The following is a 17,276-nucleotide window of genomic DNA, read 5'->3' as shown; positions in this document are numbered from 1 at the left end:
GCAGCATGAAATCCCCTGCAAACCTCCTGAAAACCTTCCCAGATCCCCCCATTAAACCATAAAAAAAACCTAAAACCCTCCCAGAAAACCCTGAAAACCCCAAAACTCCCCCAAATAAAAACCAAATCCCCAAAACTCCCCAAATCCTTTCAAAAACCCCCCAAAAACGCCCAAAACCTTCCCAAATCTTCCTCAAAAATCTCCACAAAACCACCAAAAAACCCCATTAAAATCTCCCCAAAACAACCATTACAATCTCCATAAAAGCCCACAAAAAACCCAAATCCGCCCACAAAATCCCCCCAAAATCACCTCCAAATTTTCCCAAACTGCCCCTAAACCTCCCCAAATCCCCCTTAAACAAAACCCCAATACCTCTCCAAATCCACCCAAAACCCCAGCTAAAAAAACCAAAATATCCTCCAAAAGCTCACCCAAAAGCCCCCTTAAAAAACAAAAAAAATACCTCAAAAATACTCCTCGAAAATCTCCGCAAAAAATCCCCTGTGAGGGGAAAGGGGCGTGGCCAAACAAAGGGCGGGAACCGTGAGGGAAAAGGGGCGTGGCCAAACAAAGGGCGGGAACCGTGAGGGGAAAGGGGCGGGGCCAAACAAAGGGCGGGAACCGTGAGGGGAAAGGGGCGGGGCCCAGAAAATGGCGGAACCGTGAGGGGAAAGGGGCCAAAAATACCCCCAAACCCCCCAATAATCTCACAACAAAAACCCCACAAAAATCCCCATAAAATCCCCAAAACCCCCTAAAAAACCCCAAAAAACAATTTAAAAATCCACTATTTTATTTTGAGGAGAGGTCCGCACAGTGCTGAATTTGGGGAGGGGTCGGCAGGGGTGCAGCAGCACGGCCTGGCCCTGCAGTCCCCCGGCCACGCCGCCAAAAACCCCACAAAAATCCCCATAAAATCCCCAAAACCCCCTAAAAATCCCCAAAAAACAATTTAAAAATCTAATATTTTTATTTTGGGGAGGGGTCTTCACAGTGCTGAATTTGGGGAGGGGTCTGCAGGGGGTGCAGCAGCACGGCCTGGCCCTGCAGTCCCCAGCCATGCCGCCAAAAACCCCACAAAAATCCCCATAAAACCCCCAAAAACGTACCCATAAAAACCCCAAAAAAACCCAAATAAACCCCAAAAATCCCCTAAAAAACAATTTAAAAATCCAATATTTTTATTTTGGGGAGGTGTCTTCACAGTGCGGAATTTGGGGAGGGGTCTGCAGGGGGTGCAGCAGCACGGCCTGGCCCTGCAGTCCCCAGCCATGCCGCCAAAAACCCCACAAAAATCTCCATAAAACCCCCATAAAACCCCCAAAAACGCCCTAAAAACCCCCAAAAAACAATTTAAAAATCCACTATTTTTATTTTGGGGAGGGGTCTGCACAGTGCGGAATTTGGGGAGGGGTCTGCAGGGGGTGCAGCAGCACGGCCTGGCCCTGCAGTCCCCCGACCACGCCGCCAAAAACCCCACAAAAATCCCCATAAACCCCCCAAAAATGTACCCATAAAAACCACAAAAAACCCCAAATAAACCCCAAAAATCCCCTAAAAAACAATTTAAAAATGCAATATTTTTATTTTGGTGAGGGGTCTGCACAGTGCTGAATTTGGGGAGGGGTCTGCAGGGGGTGCAGCAGCACGGCCTGGCCCTGCAGTCCCCCCGCCACGCCACCAAAAACCCCACAAAAATCCCCATAAAACCCTCAAAAACGTACCCATAAAACCCCCTAAAAACCACAAAAATAATTTAAAAATCTCTAATTTTTATTTTGGGGAGGGGTCTGCACAGTGCTGAATTTGGGGAGGGGTCTGCAGGGGGTGCAGCAGCACGGCCTGGCCCTGCAGTCCCCCGGCCACGCCGCCAGGGGGCAGCACGAAGGCGCCGCCGGCGCGGAGCGGGCTCAGTTCCCGTAATTGGGCGTTGCTGTCCGCGAGCGCCCCCAGCGGCCACAGCTGAGGCCGCGGGCTCTTCCCCTGCAGCGCCAGCACCAGCGGGGACCCCAGACCCAATTCGGGGATCCCAGAGTCAGTTGGAGACCCCAGACCCAATTCGGGGTTATCGGAACCGAGAGGAGACCCCAGACCCAATTTGGGGTCACCGGGTTCAATTGGAGACCCCAGACCCAATTCGGGGTTATCGGAACCGAGAGGAGACCCCAGACCCAATTCGGGATCACCAGTCCCCTTTGAGACCCCAGACCTAACTGGAGACCCCAGACCCAATTTGGGAACCCCAGATTCAATTGGAGACCCCAGACCCAATTCGGGGTTATCTGAACCTAACAGGGACCCCAGACCCAATTCGGGATCGCTGGGTCCAATGGGAGACCCCAGACCCAATTCGGGGTTATCGGAACCCAACAGGGACCCCAGACCCAATTCGGGGATCACAGAGTCAGCTGAGGACCCCAGACCCAATTCGGGGTTATCGGAACCCAACGGGGACCCCAGACCCAATTCGGGGATCCCAGAGTCAATTGGAGACCCCAGACCCAATTCGGGGATCACAGATTCAATTGGAGACCCCAGACCCAATTCGGGGTTATCGGAATCGAGAGGAGACCCCAAACCCAATTCGGGGTTATCAGAACCCAACAGGGACCCCAGACCCAATTCGGGATCACCGGGTCCAAAGGGAGACCCCAGACCCAATTCGGGGATCCCAGAGTCAGCTGAGGACCCCAGACCCAATTCGGGGATCACAGGTTCAATTGGAGACCCCAGACCCAATTCAGGGTCACCAGGTTCAATTGGAGACCCCAGACCCAATTCAGAGGCCCCAGAGTCAGCTGAGGACCCCAGACCCAATTCGGGGATCCCAGATTCAATTGGAGACCCCAGACCCAATTCGGAACCCCAGATTCAATTGGAGACCCCAGACCCAATTCAGAGGCCCCAGAGTCAGCTGAGGACCCCAGACCCAATTTGGCCTTGCTGGGGACCCCAGACTCAATTGGAGACCCCAGACCCAATTCGGGCTCATTCGAGACCCCAGACTCAATTGGAGACCCCAGACTCAAATCCCGCAGCCCTTCCTCCAATTGGGAGTCCCCAGACTCAAATTGGGAACCCCCTTGGGTCTGAGACCCCTCCCCAATTTGGGAGCCCCCAGCCCCATTTTGGAAGCCCCCAGACCCAATTTGGAAGCCCCCAGACTCAATTTGAGAGCCCCCAGACCCATTTTGACAGCCCCCAGCCCCATTTTGGACACCCCCAGCCCCAATTAGGAAGCCCCCAGACTCAATTTGGACACCTCCAGCCCCAATTTGGACACCCCCAGCCCCATTTTTGGAGCCCCCAGCCCCATTTTTGGAGCCCCCAGCCCCATTTTGGAGCCCCCAGACCCAATTTGAGAGCCCCCAGCCCCAATTTGAGAACCCCCAGCCCCAATTGGGAAGCCCCCAGCCCCAATTTGAGAGCCCCCAGACCTAATTTGGACACCCCCAGACTCATTTTGGACACCCCCAGCCCCAATTTGGACACCCCCAGCCCCATTTTGGGAGCCCCCAGCCCCATTTTTGGACCCCCCAGACTCAATTGGGAAGCCCCAGGCCCATTTTGGACACCCCCAGCCCCAATTTGGACACCCCCAGACCCATTTTGGGAGCCCCCAGCCCCAATTTGAGAGCCCCCAAACCCATTTTGAGAGCCCCCAGACTCAATTTGGGAGCCCCCAGACTCAATTTGGGAGCCCCCAGACCCAATTTGAGAGCCCCCAGCCCCATTTTGAGAGCCCTCAGCCCCATTTTTGGAGCCCCCAGCCCCATTTTTGGAGCCCCCAGCCCCATTTAAGACACCCCCAGACTCAATTTGAACACCCCCAGCCCCATTTTGGAAGCCCCCAGCCCCAATAGGGGGGGCGTGGAAGACGTTGGGGATCTCGGGGTCCCTCCGGAATCGGGGTCCCAGCGGGGCCTGGGGGGGCACGGCCACCAGGAGCCCTGAAATGGGGAGGGGGCTGCGGTCACAGAGACCCCCAAAATGGGGGTTTGGGGGAGGGGGTTTGGGGGGGTTTTGGGGTGAATTTGGGGGGGATTTTGGGAATTTTTGGGGGATTTTTTAGGGGGAATTTTGGGGATTTTGGGGTTTTTTTTGGGTTTTTTTAGGGGGAATTTTAGGGGAGTTCTGGGGTGAATTTGGGGAATTTTGGGGATTTTTTGGGATTTTTTGGGGGAGTTTTGGGGTGAATTTGGGGGATTTTGGGGGGATTTTTTGGGCTTTTTGGGGGGAATTTTGGGGGTTTTTGGGGATTTTTCTAGGGGGAATTTTGGGGTGAATTTTGGGGATTTTGGGGTTTTTTGGGGGTTTTTTAGGGGAATTTTGGAGGATTTTTGGGTTTTTGGGGGTTTTTTAGGGGATTTTTTAGGGGATTTTGGGGTGAATTTGGGGAATTTTGGGATTTTTTAGGGGGATTTTTGAGGTGGTTTTGGGGGATTTTGGGGTGAATTTGGGGAATTTTGGGGTTTTTTGGGGGATTTGTTGGGGGAATTTTGGGAATTTTTTGGGTTTTTTGGGGGATTTTTTAGGGGGAATTTTGGTGCATTTTGGGGTGAATTTGGAGGATTTTGGGGTGGGTTTTGGGATTTTTTAGGGGATTTTGGGGATTTTTTAGGGGCAATTTTTGGGGAGTTTTGGGGGGATTTTGGGGTGAATTTGGGGAATTTTGGGGTTTTTGGGGGATTTTTTAGGGGGAATTTTGTGATTTTTTAGGGGGATTTTGGGGGGATTTTGGGGATTTTTTAGGGGGAATTTTGGGGTTTTTTTTGGAATTTTTGGGGGATTTTGGGGCGAATTTGGGGATTTTTTAGGGGGATTTTGGGGTGAATTTGGGGAATTTTGGGGATTTTTGGGGGATTTTTTAGGGGGAATTTTGGGGATTTTTTGGGATTTTTTAGGGGGATTTTGGGGTGAATTTGGGGAATTTTGGGATTTTTTCGGATTTGTTAGGGGGAATTTTGAGGATTTTTTGGGATTTTATTAGGGGATTTTGGGGTGAATTTTGGGGATTTTTGGGGATTTTTTAGGGGGATTTTGGGGTGAATTTTGGGGAATTTTGGGGGGATTTTTGAGGTGGTTTGGGGGTGGTTTTTAGGGATTATTTGGGGGGATTTTGGGTGAATTTGGGGAATTTCGGGGATTTTTTGGGGAGATTTTTAAGGGGGAATTTTGGCACATTTTGGAGAGTTTTGGGATGAATTTGGGGAATTTTGGGATTTTTTTGCGGATTTTTAGGGGGATTTTGGGGTGAATTTGGGGAATTTTGGGGATTTTTTGGGATTTTTTGGGGGATTTTGGGGTGAATTTTGGGGATTTTGGGGTTTTTTGGGGATTTTTTGGGGGGATTTTGTGGGGATTTTGGGGTGAATTTGGGGAATTTGGGGGATTTTTTGGGAATTTTTAGGGGGAATTTTGGGGATTTTGGGGATTTTTTAGGGGGAATTTTGGGGATTTTTTTTGATTTTTTAGGGGGATTTTGGGGAATTTTTAGGGGAGTTTCGGGGAATTTTTTAGGATTTTTTAGGGGGATTTTGGGGGAGTTTTGGGGTGAATTTGGGGAATTTTGGGGATTTTTTGGGAATTTTTTAGGGGGAATTTTGGCGAATTTTGGGGTGAATTTGGGGAATTTTGTGGGGTTTTTTGGGGGATTTTTCAGGGGGAACTTGGGGGGATTTTGGGGAATTTTGAGGATTTTTTGGGGATTTTTTAGGGGGAATTTTGGGGTGAATTTTGGGGATTTTGGGATTTTTTGGGGGATTTTTTAGGGGGAAATTTGGGGGAGTTTTGGGGGGATTTTGGGGTGAATTTGGGGAATTTTGGGGCTTTTTTTTGAGATTTGTTAGGGGAAATTTTGGGGGTTTTTGGTTTTTTGGGGGGATTTGTTAGGGGGAATTTTGGGGATTTTTTGGGGATTTTTTAGGGGGAATTTTAGGAATTTTTTGGGATTTTTTTGGGGGATTTTGGGGATTTAGTGGGGATTTTTGAGGTGGTTTTGGGGGTGATTTTTTTTGATTTTTTAGGGGGATTTTGGAGGATTTTGGGGGATTTTGGCGTTTTTTTTGGATTTTTTTGGGGGATTTTGGGTGAATTTTGGGGAATTTTGGGGATTTTTTGGGGGGATTTTTGAGGTGGTTTTGGGTGTGATTTTTGGGATTTTGGGGTGAATTTGGGGAATTTTGGGGATTTTTTAGGGGAAATTTTGGGGTGAATTTGGGGTTTTTTGGGGGATTTTTTAGGGGGAATTTTGGGGGAGTTTTGGGGGGATTTTGGGGTGAATTTGGGGAATTTTGGGGGTTTTTTAGGGGGAATTTTGGGGTGACTTTAGGGGTTTTTGGGGGGATTTTGGAGGTGATTTTGGGGTATTTTGGGGCTGTTTTTGAAGATTTTGGGGTAATCTTGGGGTGTTTTGGGGGTGTTTTTGGGGGATTTTGGGGAGATTTTTGGGGTGTTTTTGGGGGATTTTGGGGTGATTTTGAGGGAATTATATGGATTTTTAAGGGGGATTTTGTGAGTATTTTGGGGAGATTTTTGGGGTGATTTTTGGATGTTTCAGGGGTGTTTTTGGGGGGATTTTTAAGGGGGATATTGTGAGTATTTTGGCGAGATTTTTGGGGAATTTTGGTGTGATTTTTAGGGATTATTTGGGGGGATTTTGGGGTGATTTTGGGGGTTCTTAGGGTGGGTTTTGGAGGTGGTTTTTAGGGATTTTTAAGGGGGGATTTTGGGGGGATTTTCAGGGTGATTTTTGGGGGCATTTTGGGGTTGAATTTTGGGTTATTTTGGGGAGATTTTCGGGTGATTTTAGAAAAGATTTTGGGGTGTTTTGGGGGGATTTTGGGGTGATTTTTGAAGGAATTATAGGGACTTTTAAGAGGGATTTTGTGAGTATTTCGGGGTGTTTTGGGGTGTTTTTGGGGGGATATTTGGGGTGTTTTTGGGGTTTTTGGGGGGGGATTTTGAGGGAATTTTTGAGGGAATCATAGGGATTTTTAGGGGATTTTGTGAGTATTTTGGGAGATTTTTGAGGTGATTTTGGGGTGATTTTGGGGTGATTTTGTGGAGATTTTGGGGTGATTTTGGGGTGTTTTTGGGGTGATTTTGGGGTATTTTTGAGGTGTTTTTGGGGTGTTTTTGGGGTGATTTTGGGGTATTTTTGGGGTGTTTTTGGGGTATTTTTGGGGTGATTTTGGGGTATTTTGGGGAGATTTTTGGGGTGATTTTGGGGTATTTTTGGGGTGTTTTTGGGGTGATTTTGGGGTATTTTGGGGTGATTTTGGGGTGCTTTTGGGGTGATTTTGGGGGGATTTTATGGAGATTTTTGGGGTGTTTTCGGGGTGATTTTTGGGGTGTTTTTGGGGGATCTTGGGGTGTTTTTGGGGTGATTTTGGGGGGATTTTTAAGGGGGATTTTGTGAGTATTTTGGGGTGATTTTGGGGAGATTTTTGAGGTGATTTTGGGGAGATTTTTGGGGTGTTTTTGGGGGGATTTTTGAGAGAATTATAGGGACTTTTAAGGGGGATTTTGTGAGTATTTTGGGGTGATTTGGGGGTGTTTTTGGGGGGATTTTGTGAGTATTTTGGGGTTGTTTTTGGAGTGATTTTTGGGGTGTTTTGGGGTGTTTTTGGGGAGATTTTGGGGTGATTTTGGGGTGTTTTTGAAGTGGTTTTGGGGGTGTTTTTGGGGAGATTTTGGGGTGATTTTGTGGAGATTTTTGGGGGTTTTTGGGGATTTTTGAGGGAATTATAAGGATTTTTAAGGGGGATTTTGGGTGATTTTTGGGGTGATTTTGTGGAGATTTTTGGGGTGATTTTGGGGTGTTTTTGGGGTGTTTTTGTGAGTATTCTGGGGTGTTTTTGAGGTGTTTTTGGGGTGTTTTTGGGGTGTTTTTGGCCCCCTCACCGATGATCAGCGCCCAGTGCGCTCGGTGCCCGCGCCGCCTGCAGGGGGCGTGGTTGCTGTCGCCGTCATAGCTGGGGGGGTCAGGGAACAACAACGGGACCCCAAAAACCCCAAAGGGACCCCAAAACCCAAAGGGCACCCCAAAATCCCCAAAGGGGACCCCAAAACCCCAAAGGGGACCCCAAAAATCCAAAAGGGACCCCAAAACCCAATCCCAGACCCCCAAAATCCCAAAGGCGACCCCAAAACCCCAATGGAAACCCCAAATTGGAGACCCCAAAGGGAGACCCCAAAGGGAGACCCCAAATCCCAACGGGAGACCCCAAAACCCCAAATTGGACCCTAAAACGCAAATGGGACCCCAAAACGCAAAATGGAGACCCTAAAACACAAAGGGAGACCCTAAAACACAAAGGGAGACCCAAAACCCCAATGGGGACCCCAAAACCCCAATGGAAACCCCAAATGGAGACCCTAAAACCCAAATGGAGACCCCAAACCCCCAATTACAGACTCCAGACCCCAAAGGGAGACCCCAAATGGAGCCCCCAGACCCCAAAGGACCCCAAAAGTGACCCCAAATCCCACAGAAGGATATGGGACAAGCAGGGGCCATTCCCATCCCAAACCCCAGACCCCAAAAGGGGGGGGGGGGGGGGGGGGGGGGGGTGGGGGGGGGGGGGGGGGGGGGGGGGGGGAGAGATCTCTACGTATATCTATTACCCCAAATGCAGGATACGGGATGAGCAGGGGCCACCCCAAACCCCAAACCCCAAATCCAGACCCCAAATGTGACCCCAAAAGCAGAATATGGAACAAACAGGGTCCCCAGTCCCTAATCCTGACCCCAGACCCCAAAAGGAGCCCAAAAGTGACCCCAAAAGGACCCCAAAAGGACCCCACAGAAGGATACGGGACAAGCAGGGGCCATTCCCATCCCAAACCCCAAAGGGAGCCCCCAGACCCCAAAGGAGCCTCCAGACCCCAAAAGGAGCCCCCAGACCCCCAAATTGTGACCCCAAACCCCAAAAGGAGCCCCAAATCAGACCCTAAACCCCAAAAGTGACCCCAAAGGGAGCCCCCAGACCCCAAAAGGACCCCAAAAGTGACCCCAAATTGAGCCCCCAGACCCCAAAGGAGCCCAAAAGGAGCCCCCAAACCCCAAAAGGAGCCCCCAGACCCCAAAAGGACCCCCCAGACCCCAAATGCAGGATACAGGAGGAGCAGGGGCCAATCCCATCCCAAACTCCAAAAGGAGCCCCCAGACCCCCAAAGGAGCCCCATAGCAGGATACAGGACGAGCAGGGGCCGCCCTAAATCCCAAACCCCAAATTCTGACCCCAAAGGACCCAAAAGTGACCCCAAACCCCAAATGGAGCCCCCAGACCCCCAAAAGTGACCCCAAAAGGAGCCCCAAACCCCACATGAAGGATACGGGATGAGCAGGGGCCGCCCCAGAACCCCAAACCCCAAATGTGACCCCAGACCCCCAAAGGACCCCAAAAGTGACCCCATATTGAGCCCCCAGACCCCAAAAGTGGCCCCAAATTGAGCCCCCAGACCCCAAAGGAGCCCAAAAGGAGCCCCCAGACCCCAAATTGGGACCCCAAATTGAGCCCCCAGACCCCAAAAGTGGCCCCAAAGAAGCCCCCAGACCCCCAAAGGAGCCCCCAGACCCCAAAAGGAGCCCCCAGACCCCAAACCTGACCCCAAAAGGAGCCCCCAGACCCCAAAAGGAGCCCCCAGACCCCAAAAGGAGCCCAAAGGAGCCCCCAGACGCCAAAGGAGCCCAAAAGGAGCCCCAGACCCCCAAAGGAGCCCCCCAAATCAGACCCCAAACCCCAAAGGACCCCCAAAGGAACCCAAAGGAGCCCCAGACCCCCAAATTCAGCCCCCAGACCCCAAGGGGAGCCCCCAGACCCCAAAAAGAAGCCCAAAGGATACGGGACGAGCAGGGCCCCTCCCCCCCGCAGGTGCCGCAGGACCCGTTCCCGGTTGGGCCCCCCCAGCCCCCCCTGGAGCAGCTCAGCCCTGCAGGGAAGGAGCTCCTGGGCCAGGGCGGCCAAATGGGCGGCTGGGGAGCACAGGGACAGCCCATAATCATCACAGAAACAGACCAAAAACATCACAAACATATCCCAAAAATATCCAAAAACATCCCAGAAATATCCTGAGAATAACCCCAAAATCATCCCAAAAATATCCCCAAATTATCCCATAAATATCCTGAGAATAACCCCAAAATCACCCCAAAAACATCACAAAAAATATCCCCAAAATCATCCCAAAAATACCCCAAAATCATCCCATAAATATCCTGAGAATAACCCCAAAATCGTCCCAAAAATATCCAAAAACATCCTAAAATCATCCTAAAAACCACACAAAAATATCCCAAAATCACCCCAAAAACTTCCCAAAATATCCCAAAAATCATCACAAAAAACACCCCATAAACATCCCAAAACCATCCTGAGAATCACCCCAAAATATCCCAAAATAATCCCAAAGTCACCCCAAAAACATCACAAGAAACATCCTGAAATCATCCCCAAAATATCCTGACAATAACCCCAAAATCCCAGGACACCCCAAAATCAACCCAAGCCCCTCCAGGACCCCCAAAATCCTCCCCCAAACCCACCCAAATCCTCCCCAAAATCCCCCCCAAAAACCCCCCAAAACCCTCCAAAATCGCCCCAAAATCCCCCAGGACCCCCCAAAATCCCCCCAAAATCCCCCCCAAAATCCCCCCCAAATCCTCCTCCAAACCCACCCAAATCCTCCCCAAAATGCCAAAATCCCCCCCAAAATCCCCCCAAATCCTCCTCCAAACCCACCCAAATCCTCCCCAAAATGCCCCCAAAAATCCCCCAAATACCCCCCAAAATCCCCCCAATCTCGCCCCAAAATCGCCCCCAAATCCCCCTCAAAACTCCCTCAAAATCCCCCCAAAATCCCCCAAAATTGCCCCAAATCCCCCCGAAACCCCCCCAGAACCCACAAAATCCCCCTAAAAACCCCCTTAAACCCTCCCCAAATCCCCCCCAAAATCCCCCCAAAATCCTCCCAAAATTTCCCCAAACCCCCCCCAGGACCCCCCAAAATCATTCCAAAATCCCCCAAATACCCCAAAATCTCCCGAAATCCCTCCAGGACCCCCCAAGCCCACCCAAATCCTCCTCCAAACCCTCCAAAATCGCCCCAAAATCCCCCCAGGACCCCCCAAAATCCCCCCAAAATCCCCCCCAAAATCCCCCCAAATCCTCCCCAAAATGCCCCCAAAATCCCCCCCAAAATCGCCCAAAATTCCCCCAAAACCCCCCAGAACCCCTTAAACCCTCCCCAAAATCGCCCCAAAATGCCCCAAAACTTCCACTAATCTCCCCAAAATCCCCCCCAAAATCCACCCAATCTCGCCCAAAATCCCCCAAAATCATCCCAAAATCCCCCCCAAAATTGTCCCAAAATCGCCCCAAAATCCCCCCAGGATCCCCCAAACCTTCCGCAGACTCCCCAAAATCTCCCAAAATCCCCCAGGATCCCCAAAATCTCCCCAAATCCCCCTTAAAACCTCCCCAAAATCGCCCCCCCCAAACTCCCCCAAAACCCCCCCAAATCCCCCCAAAATTTCCCCAAATCCCCCCGAAATCAACCCAAACCCCTCCAGGACCCCCCAAAATCCCCCAGGACCCCTCAAACCCTCCCCAAATCCCCTCAAAACTCCCCCAAATCCTCCCAAAACCCCCCAAAATTCCCCCCAAATCCCCCAAAATCGCCCCAAAATCCCCCAAAATTCCCTCAAATCGCCCCTAAAATCCCCCAAAATTGCCCTCAAAATCCCCTCAAATCCCCCTTAAAACCCCCAAAATCCCCCTCAAAACTCCCCCAAAATCCCCCAAAATTGCCCCAAATCGCCCCGAAATTCCCCCCAGGACCCCCCAAAATTTCCCCAAAACCCTCCCAGGACCCCCCAAAATCAACCCAAACCCCCCCAGGCTGACCAGAGAACATCTCCCCATGCCGGGTGTAGCCCCGGGCCCGCGCTGTCTCCAGCAGAGCCCCAGACCCAAATCCCCCCTAAATCCCCCAAAACTCCCCAAAATCCCCCAAGAACCCCAAAATCCCCCCAAACCCCCCCAGGACCCCCCAAAATCACCCAGGACCCCCCAAACGCCCCCAGGCTGACCAGAGAACATCTCCCCGCTGTGGGTGTAGCCCCGGGCCCGCGCTGTCTCCAGCAGAGCCCCCAGACCCAATTGGGGCCGGGGGGGTCCCAGCAGAGCCCCGGCCATGGCCAGGGCAACCAGGCCACACCTGGGAATGGGGGGGTTTGGGATTTTGGGGGAATTTTGGGGGATTTGGGGGGATTTGGGGGATTTTGGGGATTTTTGGGGGGTTTGGGGATTTTGGGGAGTGGTTTTTGGGCATTTTTGGAGGGATTTGGGGGAATTTTTGGAGGGATTTGGGGGGATTTTGGGGGTTTGGGAGGAATTTGGGGGGGATTTTGGGGTTTTTGAGGGTGGGTTTGAGGGGGATTTTTGGGGGGTTTTGGGGGGTGGTTTAGGGGGGATTGGAGTTAGGGGGGATTTGGGGGAAATTTGGGGGGCATTTGCAGGGGTTTTTGGGGGGGATTTGGGGATTTTGGGGGGATTTTGGGGTTTTTGGGGTGGTTTTGGGGGATTTGGGGGATTTGGGGGATTTTGGGGGATTTTGGGGTTTTTGGGGGTGGGAGTTTGGGGGGGTTTTGGGGGGATTTGGGGGGATTTTGGGGGGATTTGGGGGATTTTGAGGATTTTGGGAGATTGGGGGGGATTTTGGGGTTGGATTTTGGATTTTTTGGGGGGTTTTGGGGGATTTTAGGTGGGTTTGGAGGAATATTGGGGGATTTGGGGGATTTGGGGGATTTTGGGGGATTTTGGGATTTTGAGGATTTTTGGTTTTTGGGGGAGGGATTTGGGGATTTTGGGGGGATTTGGGGGTTTTGGGGGTTTTGGGGATATTTGGGGGTTTTTGGGGGATTTGGGGAGATTTGGGGGGATTTGGGGATTTAGGGGGGAATTTTGGGAGATTTGGGGGGATTTGGGGGATTTTTGGGGGATTTGGGGGATTTTGGGGAGATTTGGGAGATTTGGGGGTTTTTAGGGGAATTTTGGGGGGTTTTGGGGGTTTTTGAGGGGTTTTTGGGGGTGGGTTTGGGAGGGTTTTGGGGGGGTTTTGGGGATATTTGGGGGGGTTTGGGGGGGTTTTGGGGGATTTTGGGGTTTTTGGGGGGATTTAGGGAGATTTGGGGGGATTTGGGGTTTTTGGGGGTGGGTTTGGGGGTTTTTGGGGTTGATTTTAGGGGTGTTTAGGGAGATTTGGGGTGGGTTTGGAGGGATTTGGGAGATTTTTGGGGGATTTGGGGGGATTTTGGGGTTTTTGGGGGGATTTTGGGAGATTGGGGGGATTTGGGGGGGTTTTGGGGGGGATTTGGGGGGATTTTTGGGGGGATTTGGGGATATTTGGGGGGTTTTGGGGAAACTGGGGGGATTTTGGGGTTTTTTGGGGGATTTGGGGATTCTTGGGGGATTTGGGGGATTTTGAGGATTTTGGGGAGATTGGGGGGGATTTTGGGGTTTTTGGGGGGTTTTTGGGGTTGATTTTGGGGGCGTTTAGGGAGATTTGGGGGTGGGTTTGGAGGGATTTGGGAGGTTTTTGGGGGGATTTTGGGGGGGATTTCTTGGGGGTTGGGGGATTTTGGGGTTGGATTTTGGATTTTTTGGAGGGTCTTGGGGGATTTTAGGTGGGTTTGGAGAATATTGGGGGGATTTGGGGAGATTTGGGGGGGATTTGGGGGTTTTTGGGGGGATTTGGGGGATTTTGGGGAGATTTGGGAGATTTTTGGGGGGATTTGGGGGATTTTGAGGATTTTGGGAGATTGGGGGGGATTTTGGGGTTTTTGGGGTGGGTTTGGGGGGTTTGGGGGGATTTGGAATTTTTTGGGGGGAATTTGGGTTTTTGGGGGGTTTGGGGAGATTGGGGGGGATTTTGGGGTTTTTGGGATTTGGGGAGATTTAGGGGGGATTTGGGGATTTTGGGGAGTTTGGGGGATTTTGGGGGATTTTGCGGGGGATTTGGGGGTTATGGGGTTTTGGGGAATTTGGGGGATTTGGGGATTTTGGGGGGATTTGGGGGATTTGGGGCAGTTTTGGGGGGATTTGGGGGTTTGGGGATTTGGGGAGATTTGGGGGGATTTGGGGGATTTTGGGGGGTTTTTGGGGAGATTTGGAAGGATTTGGGGGTGATTTTGGGAGATTTTGGGATGGGTTTGGGAGGTTATGGGGGATTTTGGGGAAATTGGGGGGATTTCGGGGGTTTTGGGGCTGGGTTTGGGGGGTTTTGGGGGGATTTTGGCCAGGATTTTTTGGGTTTTGTGGAGATTTTGGGGAGTGGTTTTGGGGGATTTGAGGGGGATTTGGGGGCATTTGGGGGTTTTTGGGGGGATTTGGGGTTTTTTGGGGGATTTGGGGGATTTTGAGGATTTTGGGGTTTTTGGGGGTGGGTTTGGGGGGTTTAGGGGATTGGGAGGATTTTGGAGAGGATTGTTGGGTATTTAGGGTGATTTTGGGGTGATTTTGGGGGTTTCAGGGGTGATTTTGGGGTGATTTTGGGGTGATTTTGGGGTGTTTTTGGGGTTTTTGTCACTCACTGGGGCCCGTTCTGGATCAGGGGCGGCACCGGGCGGTGGAACAGGAGCCACTTCCAGGGACCCTCCAGGCTTTGTGGGGAGGGGGCGACCATGGGAGACCCCTCCCCAAAATCACCCCAAAACCACCCCAAAACCCCTCCCCAAAACCTCCCAAATTCCCCCCCAAGACCCCTCCCCAAAAATCCCAAAAAACCCTCAAGACCCCTCCCAAAATCACTCCCAAATATCCCCAAAACCCTCCAAAATCCCCCCCAAGACCCCTCCCCAAAATCACCCAAAATCCCCCAAATACCCCCCAAAACCCTCCAAAATTCCCCCCCAAGACCCCTCCCCAAAAATCCCCAAAAACCCTCCCCAAAATCACCCCAAGAACCCCCAAAACCTCCCAAATATACCCCCAAGACCCCTCCCCAAAAATCCAAGAAAACCCCAAGACCCCTCCCCAAAATCACCCTAAAAAACCCCAAAATCTCCCAAATTTCCCCCCAAGACCCCTCCCAAAAATCCCAAAAACCCCCAAGACCCCTCCCCAAAAATCCCTCAAAACCCCTCCCAAAACCTCCTGAATTTCCCCCCAAGACCCCTCCCCAAAATCACCCCAAAAACCCCAAATACCCCCAAATACCCCTAGACCCCTCCCCAAATTCCCCCCCAAAACCCCTCCCCAAAAATCCCCAAGACCCCTCCCCAAAATCACCCCAAAAACCCCCAAAATCTCCCAAATTTCCCCCCAAGACCCCTCCCCAAAAAACCCTCAAGACCCCTCCCCAAAATCACCCCAAAAAACCCCCAAGACCCCTCCCCAAAATTCCACCCCAAGACCCCTCCCCAAATTCTCCCAAACCCTTCCCCAAAACCTCCCAGGACCACCCAAGACCCCTCCCCAAATTCCCCAAAAATCCCCCAAGACCCCTCCCCAAAATCACCCCAAAACCTCCCCAGGACCACCCCAAGACCCCTCCCCAAATCCCCCAAAATCCCCAAGACCCCTCCCCAAATTTACCCCAAAAACCCTCAAATACCCCTAGACCCCTCCCCAAATTCCCCCCGAAAACCCCTCCCCAAAATCTCCCAAATTCCCTCAAGACCCCTCCCCAAAATCCACCCCAGAACCCTTCCAGGACCCCTCCCCAAAATCCCCCCAGGACCCCCAAAACTCAACCCAGGACCCCTCCCCAAATTCCCCCAAACTCCCCCCAAAACCTCCCCAAGACCCCTCCCCAAATTCCTCTCTTAAACCTCCCCAAACCCCCCCAAATCTCCTCAAGACCCCTCCCCAAATCCCCCCAGGACCACCCCAAGACCCCTCCCCAAATTCCTCCCCAAACCCCCTCAAGGATCCCCCAATCTCCCCCCAGACCCCTCCCCAAAACCCCCCGAGGACCCCTCCTCAAAATCCCCCCAAGACCCCTCCCCAAAACCCCCCAAGACCCCTCCCCAAATTCCCCCAAACTCTTCCCTAAAACCCCCCAAAACTCCCCAAGACCCCTCCCCAAAATCCAGCCCAGGACTCTCCAAGACCCCTCCCCAAATTCCCAAAAACCTCCAAAATTCCACCTCAAAGCCACCCCAGACCCCACCAAAACCCCCTCAAGTTCCCCCCAGACCCTCCCCAATTCCCCCCCAAACCTCCTCAAGACCCCTCCCCAAATTCCCCTCACGACCGCTCACCTGTCCCTGCGCCTCCTCAGCAGCTCCCGGAGCCCGCCGTCCTCTCCCAGCGCCTCCCCCGCTCTCTCCAGCGCCTCCCGCAGGACCGGCGCGAGCCCGGGGCGGCTCCCGGGGATCCCTGAGGGGGTCCCGGGGATCCCTGAGGGGGTCCCGGGGGTCCCTGAGGGGATCCCGGGCGGCGGCGGGGGCGGAGGGGGCGGCGGGGCGGAGGGGGCGCCCGCTCCATGCCCGGCCCCGGCATCAAACTAGGCTCTGATTGGCTGGAGCCCTGAGGGGAGGGCGGGAGTTGCTGAGGGGAGGCGCGCTCTGATTGGTTGGTTTGGTTTAGGGCGCGGTGATTGACAGGAGAGGCGGGTGAAGGCGGGAGTTGCTGAGGGGAGACGCGCGGTGATTGGTTGGGTTTGGGAGGCAGAGGCGGGAGTTGCCTGAGGGGAGCCGCGCGGTGATTGGTTGGTTTCGTGGAGGACGAGGTGATTGACAAGAAAGGCGGGTGAAGGCGGGAGTTGCATGAGTGGAGCCGCGCGGTGATTAGTTGGATTCGTGGAGGGCCCAATGATTGACAAGAAAGGCAGGGGGAAGGCGGGAGTTGCTGAGGGGAGGCGCGCGGTGATTGGTTGGGTTTGGGAGAGAGAGGCGGGAGTTGCCTGAGGGGAGCCGCGCGGTGATTGGTTGGTTTCGTGGAGGGCCCTGTGATTGACAAGAAAGGCAGGGGGAAGGCGGGAGTTGCCTGAGGGGAGCCGCGCGGTGATTGGTTGGGTTTGGGACGGAGAGGCGGGAGTTGTCTGAGGGGAGCCGCGCGGTGATTGGTTGGTTTCGCAGAGGGCGCGGGGATTGACAAGAAAGGCGGGTAAAGGCGGGAGTTGCATGAGGGGAGCCGCGCGGTGATTGGTTGGTTTCGTGGAGGGCCCAGTGATTGACAAGAAAGGCAGGGCGAAGGCGGGAGTTGCTGAGGGGAGGCGCGCGGTGATTGGTTGGGTTTGGGAGGCAGAGGCGGGAGTTGCCTGAG

At 52.7% G+C, this 17,276-nt stretch overlaps 1 protein-coding gene across 1 annotated transcript; it reads right to left on the bottom strand.

Annotated features, from left to right (window-relative positions):
* Nucleotides 1-1,758: 1,758 nt before the first annotated feature.
* Nucleotides 1,759-16,333, bottom strand: ACTMAP (actin maturation protease). The gene is made up of 8 exons (XM_074534270.1): nucleotides 16,271-16,333; nucleotides 14,600-14,668; nucleotides 12,098-12,225; nucleotides 9,853-9,982; nucleotides 7,909-7,979; nucleotides 3,796-3,953; nucleotides 2,873-3,440; nucleotides 1,759-2,717 (listed from the first exon to the last, which is right to left on the bottom strand). Exons 3-8 carry the CDS (start codon nucleotides 12,201-12,203, stop codon nucleotides 1,777-1,779), a joined length of 1,974 nt encoding a protein of 657 aa, XP_074390371.1. The 5' UTR covers nucleotides 12,204-12,225; nucleotides 14,600-14,668; nucleotides 16,271-16,333; the 3' UTR covers nucleotides 1,759-1,776.
* Nucleotides 16,334-17,276: the final 943 nt, after the last annotated feature.

This window comes from Zonotrichia albicollis, unplaced genomic scaffold (assembly GCF_047830755.1).
Source record: "Zonotrichia albicollis isolate bZonAlb1 unplaced genomic scaffold, bZonAlb1.hap1 Scaffold_73_unloc_1, whole genome shotgun sequence".
Taxonomy (NCBI): Eukaryota; Metazoa; Chordata; class Aves; order Passeriformes; family Passerellidae; genus Zonotrichia; species Zonotrichia albicollis.
The sequence above is the reverse complement of the archived record's forward strand: the minus strand, read 5'-3'. Positions and strand labels throughout refer to the sequence as shown.

What these genes read in the sequence shown, in the direction of transcription:
- ACTMAP (XM_074534270.1), bottom strand. Translation starts at nt 12,203, where the DNA reads ATGGCCGGGGCTCTGCTGGGACCCCCCCGGCCCCAATTGGGTCTGGGG. An exon ending in GGAGGGGCCCTGCTCGTCCC is followed by an intron (nt 7,980 to 9,852) that starts GTATCCTTTGGG and finishes TGACCCCCCCAG; the next exon opens with CTATGACGGCGACAGCAACC. An exon ending in GCACTGGGCGCTGATCATCG is followed by an intron (nt 3,954 to 7,908) that starts GTGAGGGGGCCA and finishes TCCCCATTTCAG; the next exon opens with GGCTCCTGGTGGCCGTGCCC.